At 40.0% G+C, this 19,711-nt stretch overlaps 1 protein-coding gene across 1 annotated transcript in view; it reads right to left on the reverse strand.

Moving 5' to 3' along the window:
* Nucleotides 1-594: 594 nt before the first annotated feature.
* The window catches only part of LOC124264023 (galectin-4-like), a 30,615-nt gene continuing 11,498 nt past the window's right edge, over nt 595-19,711 (reverse strand). The window contains exons 3-5 of the mRNA XM_046698743.1: nt 18,616-18,701; nt 14,822-15,017; nt 595-1,250 (exon numbers count right to left, since the gene is read on the reverse strand). Of these exons, the coding sequence (XP_046554699.1) occupies nt 1,134-1,250; nt 14,822-15,017; nt 18,616-18,701 (399 nt within the window). The 3' untranslated portion in view covers nt 595-1,133. The remainder of the gene's footprint in view (nt 1,251-14,821; nt 15,018-18,615; nt 18,702-19,711) is intronic.

The following is a 19,711-nucleotide window of genomic DNA, read 5'->3' on the forward strand; positions in this document are numbered from 1 at the left end:
AAGTCTGGGTCCAATCAACACCCCCCGCCTGAGGTTGCTGAGTTGAGTGATCAGATCGTTGACGTAAAGGAGGAATATCCAGGCAGATAACACTTCCTTGCCCCACTCCTTGTCTGATTGGGACAGTACGACTCGTGATGCCGTTGTATTGAACACAAGCAGACGCTTCTTTGTACGAGTGTCTGATCAAGTGCCACGCCTGTCCGGTAGCACCTGTATCAAACAATTTGAATAACAGACCATTATGCCAAATCCTGTGGAATACCTTTTCATTATCCAGGAATCAAAAAGATATTTGATTCTCTCTCCATGCAATATGCTATTGTCTCTTTCAGTATATGAACAGCTATGTTTGCACCGTGTTCTTTTCTAAATCCAAATTCAAGTTTGTTGGAAAGTCAGGATTAGCCGCGTGGCGATAACATAAATTGATCTTCTTAACATTATCCATTAGTTCGAAATATAGTGATTTCATTGTGATCAGAAAATGACAAGTAACGGAAATAAATAAAACTTTTAAGAAACTGTCTTATTGTCCTTCAACTACTTCAACTAGAAGAGCAGACAGTAAGTATATTAGCTAACTTTGTTTTCATTCGTTTATAAATTTATAACTTTCTTAGTCACGATATGGCTGAAATACTGCCGATGTGACTTTAAATTATAATTCACTCACTCACTCACTCAACTAGGAGAGTCCACTTTTACATCATAGGAGTGACACAAGTTCATCATTGCGTAATCAACAGTTAACAGACCATAAAATGTTCTAAGACAGAAGGCGAATTGGTACAGCTTGTTCAGCTTGACCTGATCAAGTGAATACTAATGCGTTACGTGACCGTGTCACAACTGGTTGGGTCTATTATTGTGAAGGGTTGCACCTCTGTCAGTTGATTGTCAACATGTTCGAACAGCCGAGACAAGGTCGCCGTTTAACATTCTCTGCTCCCCTATTTAATGAGGTTAACTCCACCTGCCGTTTATGCCATTTGACCTCCTGGGTCATGCATATGTAGAGTAGCTCAGGTCAAGCTGAACACGCTGTATGTAGGCGAGTACAGAACACACCATATCAGATTTAACAGTCTGGGTAATGCAATGGCAAAATATAATCAAGAAAACAAATGATGTCACGGGTACTTCACTTCCACAGACTCAAGGCGGCTGAATTTGATGTAAAGTTTCGCGGCCTCCTGCACAGAAATCCGTATTGGGGCTTCATAGAAGTTGTTGCCATCGATGAAAATCTGAAATTAATAACAATAATAATAATTAAAGTTGCAAGCAACATTGAGGGCTCCTTGGCTTGGATATTTTCTAGGCATTTGGTACCTGTCATGCAGATGTCGAAAGCAGTAAAGGCTGTAGCTGATATGGATTATATCATTGTCAGTAATGATAAATACTTCAGCAGTAAACTTTGAATTCTTATGTTTGAGGGTTAGATACAAAGGATTGTGTTGTATGGTATGGGTAATTACACTTATGGCTTTGGAAACAGCTGTTGGCTTGATTAGAAAATCGAAGAAAAAAGAATAATGCACGTTCAATTGCTAATAATTTATTTCTTTTTACTGAAAATGTGGTTGTTTTTGGTGTTTATTTTCGGGTGAGTGTAGATAACATTTCCATTTAAATACGTATCAACAACAGCCAAGTTGAAATGTGACACGAAGCGCCCGTACTCTGTATTTGTGTAGCATGTACCAATATCCACAACGCTGTTTCTCTCACGTTGAGCTTGGTGGACACATGTCATCGGTTCACAATTGCGCAAATCAATATTCATGCTGATAACCACTGGATTGTCTGGTCCAGACTCGATTATTTACAGACCGCCACCATACAGCTTGAATATTGCTGAGTGTGGCGTAAAAACTAAACTCACTCACTCACTCACTAACACGCTGACGCAAGTGAACTTGTGATTTCACAGCAATTAAGGTACTTCAGTAGTTTGTATCAGTATCCATTACACTGTTACACTCGGGCTGTTCGAACTGAATTTGTGAATCGAGAGCAGGTTTATATACTGGAAATACACGTAACACCTCGATACAGGTCACTATGAAGTTTTAAAATCCATGCAAACTGCAGAAACCCCAAATGTTACCGAAAGCGCATTACTCTTTGGGCATTGCAAAGCCGGCGAGTTGGTGGTCTTGAACGATTTTACTAGCGCTTCCTTCAGCTAGACCAGGGTTACCCCCCTTAGACCACAGCTACAACTTTTACTATGACCCGGCACGCTCATTCATTGACAGTCTTTAAAAGCTGCCTAAAAACATACCCCTTACAAAGGATTGAATTACAATGAAGATATAAAACCTATACTGCACTGTATTTTAATTTTGTGTAGCGCTAGCCCTCGTCATTGTCAATTGAAATTAACATCGTCTCCCCATATCTGCACTTAGTCCACGCTTTGCAGTGGTAGTCTCTTTATAGGAGATATTTGTTCTCCCGCGTGAGCGCTCATCTGATAGTGAACTACCTGAAGGAAGTCTGTATCATAAATTGTAAATGTGTAATGTGACTAACAAATTGCCTGCTTTTAAATTTATTGCTATGACTTTTTCTGTTTTTAAATGACACTGTAATGAATATATAGGTTTTGAAATAAAACACATTTTGACTGTGTACTTACAATGTCTATTAATGCAGACTTGTTTTCGTCACTATGTGGCTGAAATAATGCCGATGTGACGGAAAGCCCAACTCAACTTATAGGAGATATCATAAGGGGAAAAATTAATTTTGCAAAGTGGCGCCAAGGAATCCCATGCACATGTTGAGATGTAGATATAGATGTAGATGTCATGAACATGTGACTGAATACTTACGTATTAGTTTTCCATTACTATCCGTGCTGTCACGGTAAATAAACGTGTACAACTTGCCTGCGTCTGTGGGGAATCGATAACAAACAGCGCGAGAACCTGTGAAGGAGCAGCCATAATCGTCTTCGCGCTTCCTACAGACTGTTGCATGTTTTGCACGGGTAATCTGCCGTGTGTCGTAAATGTGTGAGAAACTTTTGAAACATTCGGCAATGTATCCCTGGGCCGTCGGTGATATAAAGTACTGCCATATAGCTTGAATATTGCTGAGTGCGGCGTATAACTAAACTCACTCATTCACTCACTCTAACGCTGACGCAAGTGAACTTGTGATTTCACAGCAATTAAGGTACTTCAGTAGTTTGTATTAGTATCCATTACACTGTTACACTCGGGCTGTTGCAAATGAATAGTGAATCGAGAGCAGGTATATATACTGGAAATACCCTAACCGCTCGATGATGGTCACATATGAAGTTTTCAAATCCATGCAAACTGCACAAGACAGAATTGATTGGCAAACGCGCGCATTACCCTTCGGGAATTGCAAAGCCGGCGAGTGATGGGTGTGGACATAATTTTACTAGCGCTTCCTTCAGCTAGACCAGAGTTACCCCCCTTAGACCACAGCTACAACATTTACTATGACCCGGCACGCTCATTCATTGACAATCTTTGAAAGCTGCCTAAAGACATACCCCTTACAAAAGATTGAATTACAATGAAGATATAAAACCTCTACTGCAGTGTATTTTAATTGTGTGTAGCGCTAGCTCTCGTCATTGTCAATTGAAATTGACATCGTCTCCCATATCTGCACGTTGACCACGCTTTGCAGTGGTAGTCTCTTAAAAGGAGATATCGTCCTTGCGCCTTCCTTCCGACTGTCACATGCTTTGCACGGGTAATCTGCGTGTCGTAAATCTCCGAGAAAGTTATGACACATTCCAGTCATCACAAAGTCGGCGAGTGAGTGGATATTTAGGATTTTCAGGGCTGCCTCTAACCACGAAACAGTGATACCTTTAACATGTATGTTAGAATAAAAAGTGATCAGCAAACCATACACATATACACTGACAATTTCCATAGCCCTCAGTAGAAAACCAATCAAGATTAGCAACTGTAGTGAGGAAAATAGGATATTATTTGTACCTCCGTTGTCTTTGCAGCTATGTTGCTGCAACTGGTACAAACAAGGTGCACTGGCGGCATAAAGGCATATCCAAATTTTGGTCGAAATCGGACGGTTGGTTTCAGAGATACGGGTGTTTAAAGCTGGAAAACATGAGTTCCGAGGACAAGAAAACTTGACCCCTGGTCGCCGGTCGGCGGGGGTCATGTAAAACAACTTCAGAACTGTGGGCACCATGGTGATTTTTTTCAAGCGATTCTTCAAACGACACGGTGAATAAACGTGTACAACTTGCCTGCGTCTGTGGGCAGTCGATAGAAAAACAGCTTGAGTTCGTGTTTGAAGGAGCAGACATAATCGTCCCCGCGCTTTCTTACAGACTGTCGCATGCTTTGCACGGGTAACCTGCTGTATAGTTAATGTGGGAGAAACCTATGACACATTTGGTAATATAAACCTTGGCTGTCGGTGATATAAAGTACTGCCATATAGCTTGAATATTGCTGACTGCGGCGTAAAACTAAACTCAATCAGTCAGTCACACTAACGCTCACGCAAGTGAACTTGTGATTACACAGCAGTTAAGGTACTTCAGTAGTTTTGTATCAGTATCCATTACACTGTTACACTCGGGCTGTTGCAACTGAATTTGTGAATCGAGAGCAGGTATATATACTGGAAATACACGTAACACCGCGATACAGGTCACCTATGAAGTTTTAAAATCTATGCAAACAGCACCGAATTGTTAGCAGAAGCGCATTACTCTTCGGGCTTTGCAAAACCGGAGCCGATTTTACTAGCGCTTACTTCAGCTAGACCAGAGTTACCCCCCTTAGACCACAGCTAGAACTTTTACCCTGACCCGGAACGCTCAATCACTGACAATCTTTAAAAGCTGCCTAAAGATATACCCCTTACAAAAGATTGAATTACAATGAAGGAATAGCACCTCTACTGCAGTGTATTTTAATTTTGTGTAGCGCTAGCTCTCGTCATTGTCAATTGAAATTGACATCGTCTCCCATATCTGCACGTTGACCACGCTTTGCAGTGGTAGTCTCTTTATAAGAGATATCGTCCTTGCGCTTTCCTTCAGACTGTCGCATGTTTTGCACGGGTAATCTGTCGTGCTGTAAATGTCGATTAAACTTATGATACATGGGCATCTGGGTGATTTTTTTCAAGCGATTCAGTCCACTGGTGCTCTTTGTAGGAGTGGAACAAAATCCGGCGGAATAAGAAATAATAATAATAATAATAAAAACCGAACGATTACAATAGGTCTCCTGCCTAAAGGCAAAGGAGCCCTAATAATAAAAACACGAACGATTACAATAGGTCTCCTGCCTAAAGGCAAAGGAGCCCTAATTACAAAATCGTTATTTTTGAGTTTTTCGGGGTTTTGACCCCGGAACTTGATAGTATATCAAAAATGCTTTCTAATGGTCAAGTTCACCAAGGTCACGGGGGTCAAGGTCACTTGACCGGTCCGTCACAAGACAAAAACAAGTTTTTTGGCGAGCTAAGACGCCATTGTTATTGCCTCTAGGGTGAAAGGAATTAATGTTTCTGCTTTGCCCAGACCCGATGTATCATATGCGCTGGTCAGATTTAATGACAAATATGTCCGCCGTCTGTCCGTACGTCTGTCAGCCAAAATACTGTATAGTTAGTATCTCCGGAACTATTAAACGTACAGAGTTGGGATTTTGCACACAGCATCCCCTCGACTGTGCCTCATAATGCTGTAAAATTCAAGTCATTTGGATTTCAACTTCTGTTGCTATGGTCAACCTGAAAATGAAAACTTCAATCCAAGATGGCGGCCAAACGGCTAGAGATATCGAGCTGGGACTACCAGACAAAATGATCGGCATCTCATGACCAAGTCACATACCAAATATGGAAGCGATTTGGGCAATAGTGGTGGAGTTATAAGCTGTTTTATGCCGTTTTGGACACATAATGCATTTGTGCAATTTTCAATGCCATATGGCCGCCAAACAATCAAATTTTTGATATGCATGTAAGAACACGAAATGTTAAGCATCTTATGTTGATGCATACTGCCAAGTTTTACTGTCTTCCGTGCAGAACTTGAGCAGCTATGCTGTTTATAATGTAGTATCATCAGAATCTGACGAAATCCAATATGGCCGCCAAGCAATACACGTTTTGACATGCACCCAAGAACAAAAAATGTTCAACACACTTAGTTACTACGTACTGCCAGATTCTAGCTGCATAGTTGAAATAGTTATGACGCTGCGATTTTTTGAAAATACATTTTAGTACAAAATAAACAACAGAAGCAAACATCTAGATATCCGTAACTAATTAAGATATCGCAACATAGCTTATGGGCATCAATATTTGAGGTATATATTGTATATCTGCACATTTACAGCGTTCTGCAGTTCATACATTCAGAGTTATGGATTGCGAAAATGCCTACCCCAAAATCTGCAAATTTCCGATAAACATCTTCAATCCAATATGGCCGCCGCATCACGTGACTTTTGACATAGGACCAAGAACAGAAAATGTTCAACAACCAAAGTCAACTTCAGAACAATCGTTTAAAGTGTTGTGTGTGGTAAGTTTCGTTTGGCACAGAACAGCCAAGTAGCCCGTGAAAGTTTTTGAAGACAACTTTTGCCCAAAAGTAGCGTCCAATATGGCGGCCATCATATAAACATAGGCACATTTGACGATGCTACTGTGTAGAAACATGCATAGACACAAAGTATGCAAGGTTTGAAAGCCGTAGCCCTTGTAGTTTCAGTGCAGCACATTTTGGGAGAAAAGTAGTCAGGATTTTGCTGAAAAACATTACCAAAAACTTGAATCCAAAATAGCGGCCAAACGGTGCATTTTAGCGACTCGACCGGTCAAGGCGAAATTGTAGACATTTTGATTGCGCATCTGCTCAAGAAATTTTGGTAGTCATTGGATCAGTAGTTTTGCAGATATTTGCTGCTGAAATTGAAATTTTTTAATTAATTTTCAATTATCTGCCCTTTGCTATTGGGCATAGAACCTTGAGATTTTTGCACAAACAACTTCAGCACTGTGGGCATCTGGGTGATTTTTTTCAAGCGATTCAGTCCATTGGTGCTCTTTGTAGGAGTGTCACAAAATCCGGCGGAATAAGAAATAATAATAATAATAAAAACACGAACGAACGATTAATAATCAATGAAGATTGCCTAGATCGATGCTCATTATGTTGATCACTAATGTCTGGTCCAGACTTGATGTACAGACAGCCGCCACATACATGATTGCGGCGTTAAACAACAACCAGCTTACTGTTGGACCACTGTTCATGCTTGGTGAATATCATCCTTATTGCTGTTGTCACTGTTATTTAATAACATCTTTAGGCACCCGTGAACAGCCACCTCCTCGTGGTGGGTGCTGGAGGTAACGCTAAGAGCTCTTCAACCCACCGTTGTGGACCCGGGGGTTGGTCCACCAACCCGTTTGCCGTGGGTTGCGCCCCACGGTGGAGGACGAGAGTCTGGTGGTTGAGGGCACTGGTTCCAGGAACAGCGTTCCTTTGTACACCACTTCGCCCCTTACTTCACCTAGACGGATGGTTGAATGGGCCCGGTTCAACCAATCGGCTGGTCATGCCAAGTCCTGTTCATGTCTATTTTGCTGCAATTTCAATAAACTATGTAACATTTCTGTTAGATGCATTGGCTTGCGATTATTATGTTTGAATTTCCCTTTGTAATTTGCCCAGAGTCGTATGCTCAGAAGGCGGTGGCTCATGGGCCAATCTGGTAGAATAATAAATTTATATTATTCTGCTTGAGTATATCATCCCAGTATCCTTGGTGCTGCAAGTAGGAGGTCCACTTGTTTTTAACACTGTCCTTGTGATACTCTCGAAGAGGTGGGATTGAAAAGAGACTTTACACTTGAGTATTATTTAACGTGTATATATATATTTAAAGTCACCACTTTTGTTAAACGAAGTTTTGTTATTTTAAATATGGCTAAATATTCCCACAATCGCCAGCGGATGAACTAATTGTTCAAATCCAAATAGGGCCCTTGCAGGTAGCAAAAGCACTGTAAGTCCCCATTGTCCCTAGTATGGTGGTCTACCTTCAGTTCTTGGCGATCTATAGCCCGTGTTTTGTATTGTATTGTCTTCTTTAATTAAAAGGTTTTAAATTTAATTACTAGTTTTAAATTTATATCTGTGATGATTTAGTTGTTATACTGTCCTTCACTGACAGGGTTTTATAATTTACCTATAATTGTTATTAAATTATAACTTGATATATTCACGATATGGCTGAAATACTGCCGATGTGACTAAAAAATTTAACTCATTCACTCGTTTATGAAAAAAGTGAAAGGTTTGGTATCTAACGAGCGAAAGCGAGATATTTTTTTCTAACGTTGGGAGAGTAATAAATAAAACAATAAACGATGTCCTGTGTAATACCATATTTGTGAAACTCGTGAATGGTATTTGTGTCTAACGGATCCAGACGGGATGCAGGGAGGTTTATTAAATGACCACTGAAACTCGTGAAAACGGGTGAAAATGAACTGTGCACCCCACCTACCCTTTCTCAAAAAGCTGTATCCGCCCCTGATCTAACGAGCGAAAGCGCATACTTCAAAGTTTGTTTTGTTATGAGAGTGTGTTTTTTGTATAATTTGTAATATCACATTCATTAAGTGATAATTATTATGGGTCACAAGGTTTAAAGTTTTGAGTGTGGGTTTTGGCTCGCATCTCGCATCATAAATATATTCAATGGCAATAGTATTTGTAGGGGCACGCCTTTTTGATAGCACTTCAGAGTTGCCTCCCTTGGCTGGCTTGTTAATCTTGTTGACTTCCGGCTCTCCCGGCTTAGCCTCACAGAATTCCTAAACGTTCCGAGAGGCTAATGATTCAGCCAAGCTTTGCTAGAATGCTCGAGAACTTTGTAAGAGCTATATAAAGGTTGGTTGTTGAGTTGTGCGATGGGGCTTTCACATGACTGGATTTGTACACACCTGTCTGCCATCGTCAACTTGACCAACATTTCAAGATCGACCGCGCTTGTCTATTTAACTGCTGTCATTGTAAACAAATTCAATCAGTATATCTGTTCTGACTGTAAATGTCAAGGCTGGTGAGTTTATATTTTAGATTTGTGACCCAATATTTTAGATTTGTGTCTCAATTGCATTGTACCAGAAATCTGTCATTGTCATTCATTGTAGCTTGCTCATTGTTTCTTCAATATATTATTGAATATTTTAGACTTGTATGTGTTCTATTTTGCTGGTTCAAACGGGACTCTTAAACCTTTTGTCACGGCAAATTGCTAAACGTAACAGTTTCAAGAGGAAAAACATATACTAAGCCCCAAACATGGAGAAATAAATGACATAACGCAACTACATTTTGACCTTCACCTTCACTTCGTCCAACCCCTACATAAATTATTGCTATTTTGATAAGTACAAAGTGTATAAGCCCTGACGAAAGTTGAAGAATTTTTTACATCGCTCTTCGGTGAGTGAGTGAGTAAATGTTGCTTAAAGAACGAATAATCTTTTGTTGTTGTTTTACTCTTTTAAGCATTACATAAGAAAGACTGAGCGATTAAAAGTTGCGAAAAGTCGTCTGCTTCACTCTCACCCGCCAACGAAACCACAGACAGGTTACGTAACTCTGTCGCCAGAGCACTGCAGCGAACCGGAAGTGAGGAAAGATTTTCAGTTAGTTGTATATAAAGTGTGTATAAGCTCGTCATTTCTCGACGTCAATGAAGACATGCCGAATCGTTGCGCTGCCGTCCATTGCTCCCAGGGGTCGGGTGATGGTGTCACCATGCACTGATTTCCTTCAGACCCGCAGTTCGTGCTAAATGGGTTATGCTTGTGAGTGCGGAGCGGCGTTGTGGAAGCCTGTAGTATATAATAAATCGGATTGCTCGACCCTTACCGCGCTTCCAAGATAGCAAATGCTATTTAGATTTGTTTTCATCGAGTTAAAAGATCAAAACTACTTACTAGTTGTAGTAAATGATTGATGACCGAAAGGATTTTGCATGACACAACCTGTAACATAACGATTTGTGTGTGGTGGAAGTGACAATAATATTGTAAGTAGTATTATATTGACACCCACCTCGCTTCCAAGAGAAAAATTGTTATGTTATAAGCTATGTCATGCAAAATCCCATTGGCCATCAATCAATTACATATTTTACTACCAGTAGAAAGTAGTTTTGATTTTGTTACTAGGTGAAAACAAACCTAATCTAGCATTTATTCTCAGACTGGCGGATGTTCGCGACAGGGCACCGACATTTTTAAAAATCGTGACGTCACCGACTGAAGTCAGTTCGAGAATCAATTAGATTTTGGTTTGTTTTCATCAAGTTAGAAAATCAAAACTCCTTTCTACACGTACTTAAATCTGTATTTGAATCATGACCAAATGGATTTTGCATGACACAACTTTACGACAACATTACGATTTCTTTCACGGAAGCGAGGTGGGGGTCGAAGTGACAATATTGCATGATACATAACTTACTTGCTACATTCACGTGGTTAACGTCCACTCACCAATATGTAGATACTAGTTGATCGTTTTCACTATCACTAGCGTCTGGCTTAAACAAATAAGGCTTAGCGATTGTTTCATCATTGGTATCCGAGGAACAGTCACTGCTTGAGGACTGGCTATCCATGGGAAGGGAAAGATTGTCGCTGTCTGAATTACTTCCGGACATGTCAGAGTCTTTGTACCGAAACGCCAACCCACTTAATTAACCATATCTAAATCACTTGACATAAATGGTTTAACACCCGCGCCGAGTAAATTGGCGAACAAAAGCTAAACCTAGCCAACAGGTAACCGTTATGACAACAAGCGTTTTGAAAGAATCGTTGTTGTAACTCGGAAGCTAGGCAAAGCAGGTGACAAGATTAAATGACAGTAGATTGTGTAAACATACAGCTTTCATTTTCACAACAATTGTCACGATTCTACAGCGTGCCTCACTTGCATACCTCACATTACGTCACGGAGACGCGCCCCTCTGATTGGTTGAAATTTCGTTCGCGGGAGAGAATTGTGCACTGTTGTCAAAAAGGTCGATTTATGTTAATTAAATGTCGAAATGAGTAGTTTTAATGATGGGGTTTCATTTATAACGATGCCAGTAAATCATTTATGCATTTGTACCCCTAGAGCATATATGATCTTTAAAGCTGCTTCCGCAATTTTGCATCTATTCGCTGGAAGAAAAGCAAAGTTAACATTTTCCAAAAGGATCGAATATAGAATAAAGGGGATGGCGAAGATCACAAACACTTCAGTGAGCTATCACAGTAAACACTAACATTTAGAATTTAAATCTACATTTTATCATATAGTTTAATTTCATTCAAATACTCTATTTTTTCAAAACGGTTCTGAAAAGTTCAGAAAGTTTGAAAAGTATAAAATCGTTGTCGAAAGCCCAAAATCAACACAATCCAACAAAAGGTGATTGACAGTCAAGAACTAACACGGAATACATTGAGGGGGATTTTCTCCCTTCCATGAGTGAATGAGTGAGTGAGTTAAAATTTACAGTCACATCGGCAATATATGTGACTTAAAGGTTCTAAATTAACAATAAACGCAATTAAATTATAGAAAACCTGTCGACGAAGGACAGTAAAATATACTAGGCACATAAAGAAACTGTGCATACAAAAATTTAAAATCTAAATTTATCAAACCTGTGTAGACACATAAGGATTTAAACTCAGAGATTAGTGACATGTATCCAACATGCATGCACGTGCCACGTTCCGTGACGTCAGTGGGTTCGTCCTTGAGACGTGCAATACGTTGTTGCACGTGTATTCCGGGAAAGAGAAACAGAGCAAATGAATGCCACACAAAACTGTCACTTTGGAAAGCTCAACCCCTGCCCTTGCGATCGTTCAAAAAATTAAACGGCTATTGAAACGCATAGCATGCCAAGGCTCACGTCTGCACAACGTCATGAGGCCATTGGGATGGTCCGTGGGGGAATGTCTCAACGACAAGTGGCTGCACATGTCCACTGCCACCGGAACACCATTTCTGCACTGGTGAGACGCTACCAGAACACAAATGACGTCATCGATCGGCCACGTTCTGGACGTCCACGTGTAACAACGCCAAGACAGGACAGATGGATAAGGGTGACCCATCTTCGCCACAGGTTTCAGCCTGCAGTGATGACTGCCCGAACCATCCCAGGACTTCGCCGTATCAATCCCAACACAGTTCGACAACGTTTACGTCATCACGGGATCAGACCACGACGTCCCGCCATACGGCCTATCCTGACACAACGTCATCGACAAGCTCGACGAATGTGGTGCCGAAATCATGTCCGCAGACCCTTGTTTTGGTGGAGAAATGTTGTTTTTACAGATGAGTCCAGGTTTAACATTTCCCATAGTGATGGACGTCAACGTGCCTATAGACGCGTGGGAGAACGTTATGCACAGGCCTGTGTCTTGGAGTGGAATCGCTTTGGTGGTGGTTCCGTGATGATTTTGGGTGGAAAAACAGCACGCCAAAGAACTCCTTTGGTGATTGTTCAGGGCAATTTAACTGGTGTGGGCTACAGGGATCAGATTCTTCGACCTGCGGCAATTCCTTTTCTGCAACGTCATGGCCCTGGGTTAACATTCCAACAGGACAATGCCCGCCCTCATACGGCAAAGGTTGCTATGGATTTCTTGCAACACCACAACGTTGACTTACTGCCTTGGCCTGCAAATTCACCGGATCTCTCCCCGATAGAGCATGTCTGTGACGAGATGGATCGACGTCTACGCCGTCTTCCTCATCCGCCAGATAACGTCCTTGACCTTGCAACAGAACTTGAGAGAATCTGGCGTGATATCCCACAAGCCTTCCTTGCACGTTTGATAGGCTCTATGTGTCGTCGATGCACTGCTGTTCTCAATGCCGATGGTGGACATACCCGTTATTGAGCTTGTGACATGGTCGTTTGACCCCTGTCCCGCTTGTGGACTCGTGACGTCATTGTGATTGACTTTTCAATTGAAATTCTCAGGACTTGTTATGGTCTCATGATCCCTCCATTAAAGTTTATATGTACCTTTGACATTGTTATCGGTACTTATCAACTGTGATAATATTTTAACAATGCACAGTTTCTTTATGTGGCTAGTATAACTAGAGTATCACAGTTAGAGAATTAAAGCTAGCAAGTAACTTTTAAAAGTAGACAAATAGTGCAGACAATACAATATGAAAAACGGGCTGTAGATCACTAACAACTGAAGGTAGATAACCATGCTAGGGACCATGGTACTTTTGCTACCTGCATGGACCCTAGCTGGATTTACATCAGCCCTTCAGCGTTGGTGATTCTCCCTTCAATGAAAATGAATGAGTATAATGAGGGTGTCAAATGCGACACCTTCAGATGACCACTTCAGTAAGGGTGTGATACCCTAGCAAAGGTTGTATTATCTCTATTTGGAGGAGTCCCTAGTATGATGTATATAACTGTGTTGCTGGCGTCTTCTTGCCCCATTTTTTATGCCTGAGAGCCAAACTCAGTTTTAATTTTCTACAACTAGTTTTAAAAACAAATCTGTGGTATTTTAAAATACATTATCGTATAACTTTATCAAGTCACAATATGGCTGACACGGTCAAACATGTCCTACTTGACTGTATTGATTTTTTCCATCAAAAGGGATAAACATTTCAGTGTCAAAACAATTAAGGATTCTTTTATAATGTAAATTATCATTTAATAATTGGTTTTCAAAGAAATAAAAAAATTTATTAGATAAATTCTGATTATATGCTTTGTAAATGGAAATTGGTATTTTATAACTGGTAGATTAAATTCGTAACTGAGATTGTTAGTGGCTGTATCCTCAAAGGGGGTTAAAGTAGTGTAAAGTTATTGTCCCCCTGAGAGTGTATGTAAGACCACGTCTTTCAAAGTATATTTAATCTTACCGCATTTTATCGTATAATAAATGTATGGCTAGATTTGTCGAAATGTTAATATCTGAAGGGATGGTGTAAATCCAGCTTGGGTCCATGCAGGTAGCAAAAGTATGGTCACTATAAGTATGGTGGTCTACCATCAGTTGTTGGCAATCACTGGATTGCCTGGTCCAGACTCGATTATTTACAGACCACCGCTTTATACCTGATATATTGGTGAGTGCTCCGTTGTGTCCCTTGCTTACCATGACCGTTGGACAATAAAATAACTTTTCGCTAAAATGCATATTTGCTATACATAATATAAATGTTCAGAAATATATAATTGAATATCAAAATATCAACTTAATATGGGTTTATCGTCTCTTTTTAATTATTTATTTGGAATCTATACAAGCATCCATACACCTCCAGTGTGGAATTCATTTACTAATTCAATTTGCCAAGATGATACCAGTAAACCTGGGGTACATGTGAGTGAGTGGGTTGGGTTTTACTCCGCTTTTACTAATATTCCTCCGTCATATAGCTTGAATATTGATGGGTGCGTCGTAAAACTAAACTCACTCACTACTAATATTCTAGCAATATCACGATGGGGACACTAGAAATGGTCATTACATGTTGTACCCACGTGGGGAATCGAACCGGGTCTTCGGTATGACGATCGAACTCTTTTACCACTGTCCTACTGAGCTTTAACCTTTGTCAGTTTGCAACTTCATGGTAATCAGACGAAAATACCGTTATATGACGAGAAACCGTTCTAATTTGTTTGGCAACTTGTTTGATAGCCTGTTTACTTGTAGTCATTAAGAACAGTTCGCCTACCAGGAACTGGGTTGTTGTTATTCGCACGAGGACATCAAACACCACGTTTGGAGAAAAGATGAAGCCGGATGGCCCAAGTTCAGACCCCCAGGAGCCAGACGATTGCGTGTTGAAGATTGCGTCAGGTCTTGACCAGCGGATGGACAGAAGGAACACAGTGTTTCCAGCCTCAGTCCCTCGTACGTGAATATCTGTACTGTAAAAGTAAAGATCTGGGTTAGAATTGGTGCTTGGTTGATGCATGTCATCCCATTATTTCAATGTAGAAATAGACAAATAACAGTCGTCATAACACAATAACATTGGTTAATGCTCATAACATTAGTCATTAGTTCTAGATGCCAGGGACCCGTGCAGATCCGGGGTAGAATAGGTCTTAAGCAACCCATACTTGCCACAAAAAGCGACTATGCTTGTCGTAAGAGGCGACTTACGGGATCAGGTGGTCAGGCTTGTTTGACGTGGTTGACACATGTCATTGGTTCCCAATTGCGCAGATCGATGCTCACGCTGTTGATCACTGGATTGTCTGGTCCAGACTCGATTATTTACAGACCGCCGCCATATAGCTGGAATATTGCTGAGTGCGGCCGACAGATATTGCAAAGTAAAAAAAAAGTTATTTTGATAGGTCTCTACATACCACCCGAGGGGTCGACATACTACACATCGTGTGGGAAACCAACAAGTATAGAACTACTTGATCAGTGGTTCTCAGAGAGCCTGGATATTCTTTCTGACTGTCATATAGTTATCACCAGTGATCTGAACTCCAGGGTTGGGACAGGCAATGAACCACCTGAACCACAACCAAACTCTCTGGGAGATGTGTTCCCTGACGAAGAGTTAGTGCCTCTTGACAACAGACAATCTTGTGATAACTCAATCAATAGATTTGGTAGAATGCTAATGGAAATGTGTTATACGTACAAGCTGTATATTTTAAATGGTCGTGTGCAAGGAGATAAAACTGGCAGGTTTACGTTCATATCTAGCCAGTGTTCTTCGGTAAATGATTATTGCATTGCCAATATGGATGCGTTTGAACTGATTGAATCGTTTCATGTAGAGGCCCAAGTAGAGGAAGATCATATGCCATTAACGGCAAAACTTAAACTCTATGAGCAAAGCCACCAGCTAGAAAATAATTATAATACTGACAGAAACTGCTCTGACAGAATTGTATGGAACCATACTAAGCCATACGTGTACACCGACAGCATAAAACAGCTTGCTGACACCTTTGTTGAAGCAACAAGATTAGTTGATACAGATGTTGACCACGCTCTAGACTTGTTTGTACAAACAGTACTTGGTGCAGTGGACTGTATGAAAAAACGTAACAAAAAGTGTATTTCAAATGGGGTTTTATAAATATTGTAAAAGTAAAAAATACTTCACTCGCAAAGCCTTGCGTCGATTCCAAAGAAATAAATCTGAGGAAAACTGACGTAATTATTGCAAACAGAGGAATTTATATAAGGGTATCTGTAAGCGCACAAAGCTCCCGTATGAGTGCAACAAAGCTGATGCATTAAAGCAAGCAACCAGTAACCCAAAGACGTTTTGGAGTATAGATTCGGGAAAATTTCCAACAAGCTGGACAAAGTCTATCGTTGTCCCAATACACAAAAAAGGTGATAGAAATAACCCCGACAACTACAGGGGCATATCGTTGTTAAGCGTCTTGAGCAAAATCTATACTGGTGTGCTCAATAATAGACTGAAAGTTTGGACAGAACTAAAAGATAAAGTTCCAGAAACACAGGCAGGCTTCCGATCTCGTTATTCAACCACAGATCACATATTCACACTAAATTCTATCGTCGAAAAATGCTTTATGAAAAAACGAAAAAAGCTTTATGTCGCCTTCATAGATTTCGAAAAGGCGTTTGATTATGTGAAAAGAAATAAACTTTGGTTTTGCCTTAAACAGAACGGGTTAGGGGGGAAAATGCTGTCAGCACTCAAAGCAATTTACATATCTGTACAAGCTTGCGTAAAATGCTCTTCTTCAGATATTACCGATTTATTCAATTGCCCAAATGGAGTGCGCCAAGGATTCATCCTAAGCCCGTTGTTATTCTCATTATTCATCAGTGAACTGTCAAACTCTGTAAATGAATGTGGTAGACACGGCATGCAATTATTCCCTGATTTATATGAACTATTCCTACTTCTATTTGCAGATGATGTCATCCTCGTATCTGAATCAATTGTCGGCCTTCAAAACCAGTTAAATATTCTTGAAACGTTTTCAGACAATTTGGGGTTAACTGTTAATCTTGATAAAACACATATTATTGTGTTCAGAAAAGGGGGCATTCTTTCGAATAAGGAAAAGTGGTTTTATAAAGGAAACCAAATCGCCACTGTAAATAGTTACAAGTATTTAGGTGTCTGGTTTTCAAGTAACTTAAAAATGACGAAATGCATTTCAGGCTTGGCAAGCCAGGGTAAAAGAGCATTGATGGAAATCATTGTCAAACTAAACAAGATTTGAATGATTGACCCGAATATATATTTTAAAATCTTTGATTCTCAGGTGATGCCGATATTATATGGCTGTGAGATTTGGGGAGTCAAGCAATATGAATTATTGAAAAAGGTACATCTTCTAGCCTGCAAACGATTTTTAAGGGTAGGAAAACAAACTCCTAATACTATTGTATATGGCGAATGTGGTTGCTATCAAATATATATAAATGCTTACTTACGGCTTTTACGTTATTGGCTAAACTTGCTCAAAATGAGCGAGTGTAGATTACCCAAAAAGTGTATTATATGCTAAGATATTTTGATGACATTGGAAAAAAGATTTGGGTATCGTTCATAAAAAATATTTTGTTTTCTCATGGCTTTGGATATATCTGGATTAACCAATCTGTTGGTGATGAACTTTCTTTTGTACAATGGTTTAAAACATCATTGATAAATGAATTTCCTCAAAGTTGGACTTCCACTTTGAATAACAGCTCTAGATATGTGATGTATAGAGAATATAAATTCATATTTGAACCAGAAAGATACCTGTGTATCATATTAGGAAAAAAGGTGCGCTCTACTTACACCAAATTCAGATGCAATGTCTTGCTACTACGTTATAATGAAGGTAGGTGGCTATCAATCGAACCTGGTTTACGTTTGTGTCCCATTTGCAACACCTCTGTAGGGGATGAGTATCATTTCACACTTATATGCCACTTGTACAATGAATTGAGAATAACTTTTCTTCCGGAACGCTTTTGGAAATTCCCTTCTATCCATAAATTTAAAAGGCTGATATGTACAACTCAGGAGAATTTAATCAGACGTGTACAGTATTACATTGATCATGCATAAATAAAAGAAATAGGTATTTAGAAACACTTTAGACTTCACTTGTATGCTCTTGTTAACTATGTATAGTTATATCTGGTATATGGGCCCTTGGCCTCGTTACAAATAAACTCCTTTTGACTTTGACTGCGGACTTTGTGTGCCCCTCTGATAAATGTTAATTGGAACGGCTCCCACGGCCGAAAGCTGTGAAATACACAATGCCATTTTAGAAAGTGGTCAAATGTAACATATGCTATATTTGGGATTACACTTTCTCAGTAAAGTACAGATTCTAGTACTTTTTGGGGGGTTAAGTCCCACCCGGGATTCGAACCCACACCAATCCCAAATATAACATTTTACATTTGACCACTTTCTAAAATGGCATTGTGTATTTCATCCACTTGTTATAACTGAAAGTCCACAGCACCGATACAGATCTGACGACTTGTAGTTAACTTTCGAAAACTTACTTGCTCCCTCCATCACCAGAACCTCTCACTCTTATCTCCGCCCCAGTGGATAACGGTCCAGGCAGATCAGCAAAAAATGGATTCGCCTGTCATCAAGAGAAGATACCGTGTGATTAAGATATTCTTTCATATTTGCTTGTCTGTTTGTTTGTTACAACATTCCAGCCACACTCTTCACAAGAAAGAAACGCATAGGTGAGTTTGATACAAATTTGATCCAAATGTACTGTCTGTTTCTTTCCAAAATGTCATCTTTGTGTGAATTTAAACAGCTTCAGCGCCAAAGAGTAGCAATTTTAACGTTTTGCCTTATTTTAGAAACGTTTGAGGAACGTCACCAAGACAACATACAAAACAATATGCAAGTGCAAACAAGCGGAAGAGCATGGGGTATCATCACTATAAAAAGGCACACGTTGTGTTTAATTTTGTCATTCGTTTTTGCCTGGAAAAGAGGTAATCATCATGCCACGACTGAGTGGCGCAAATCAAAACATCGCCATAGGCCGCCTTGAAGCCTGGGAGTCGCAGTCTGCAGTTGCCCGACATTTGATAGTGGCTGTTCCGTTTCTGCGGTTTCAACCCGCCCCGACAGATAACAACTCTTGCGTTTTCAATGATGATAGTTTCTTAAACAACTTTTTTGGTGGTGTCCGGAAAATTTTCAAATATAAGAAAGCTGTTGGGTATTAGTAAATGATAAACATGTGCACTATTTATATTTATGTGGCAATTTTTGTACATTGATCAAATTTGCAATTCATTGGTCCGTTTCTGACTCAAACGGACTGTAGTTAAAATGTGGTGTACTGACGATAGGATTTTATAACCTTTAAATATATTTCATACTTTTTGATTGCTGTATAAGGTTCTCTCGTCACGATATGGCTGAAATATTGCCGATGTAACAATAATTTTTCACTCACTCACTCACTCACTCACTCACTCGTTTGAGTCAGCGTGGTTTTAAACCAGTGAAAGACCGGGTAAGAATTGGTCTATAGCGACTCATGCGTGTTGTAATAAACGACAAACGGGGTCGGGTGGTCAGACTCGTTGACTAATTGCGTAGACAGATGCTCAAGCTGTTGATCAC

This window comes from Haliotis rubra, unplaced genomic scaffold (genome assembly GCF_003918875.1).
Source record: "Haliotis rubra isolate DU_JTF1 unplaced genomic scaffold, ASM391887v1 Scf902, whole genome shotgun sequence".
Lineage (NCBI taxonomy): Eukaryota > Metazoa > Mollusca > Gastropoda > Lepetellida > Haliotidae > Haliotis > Haliotis rubra.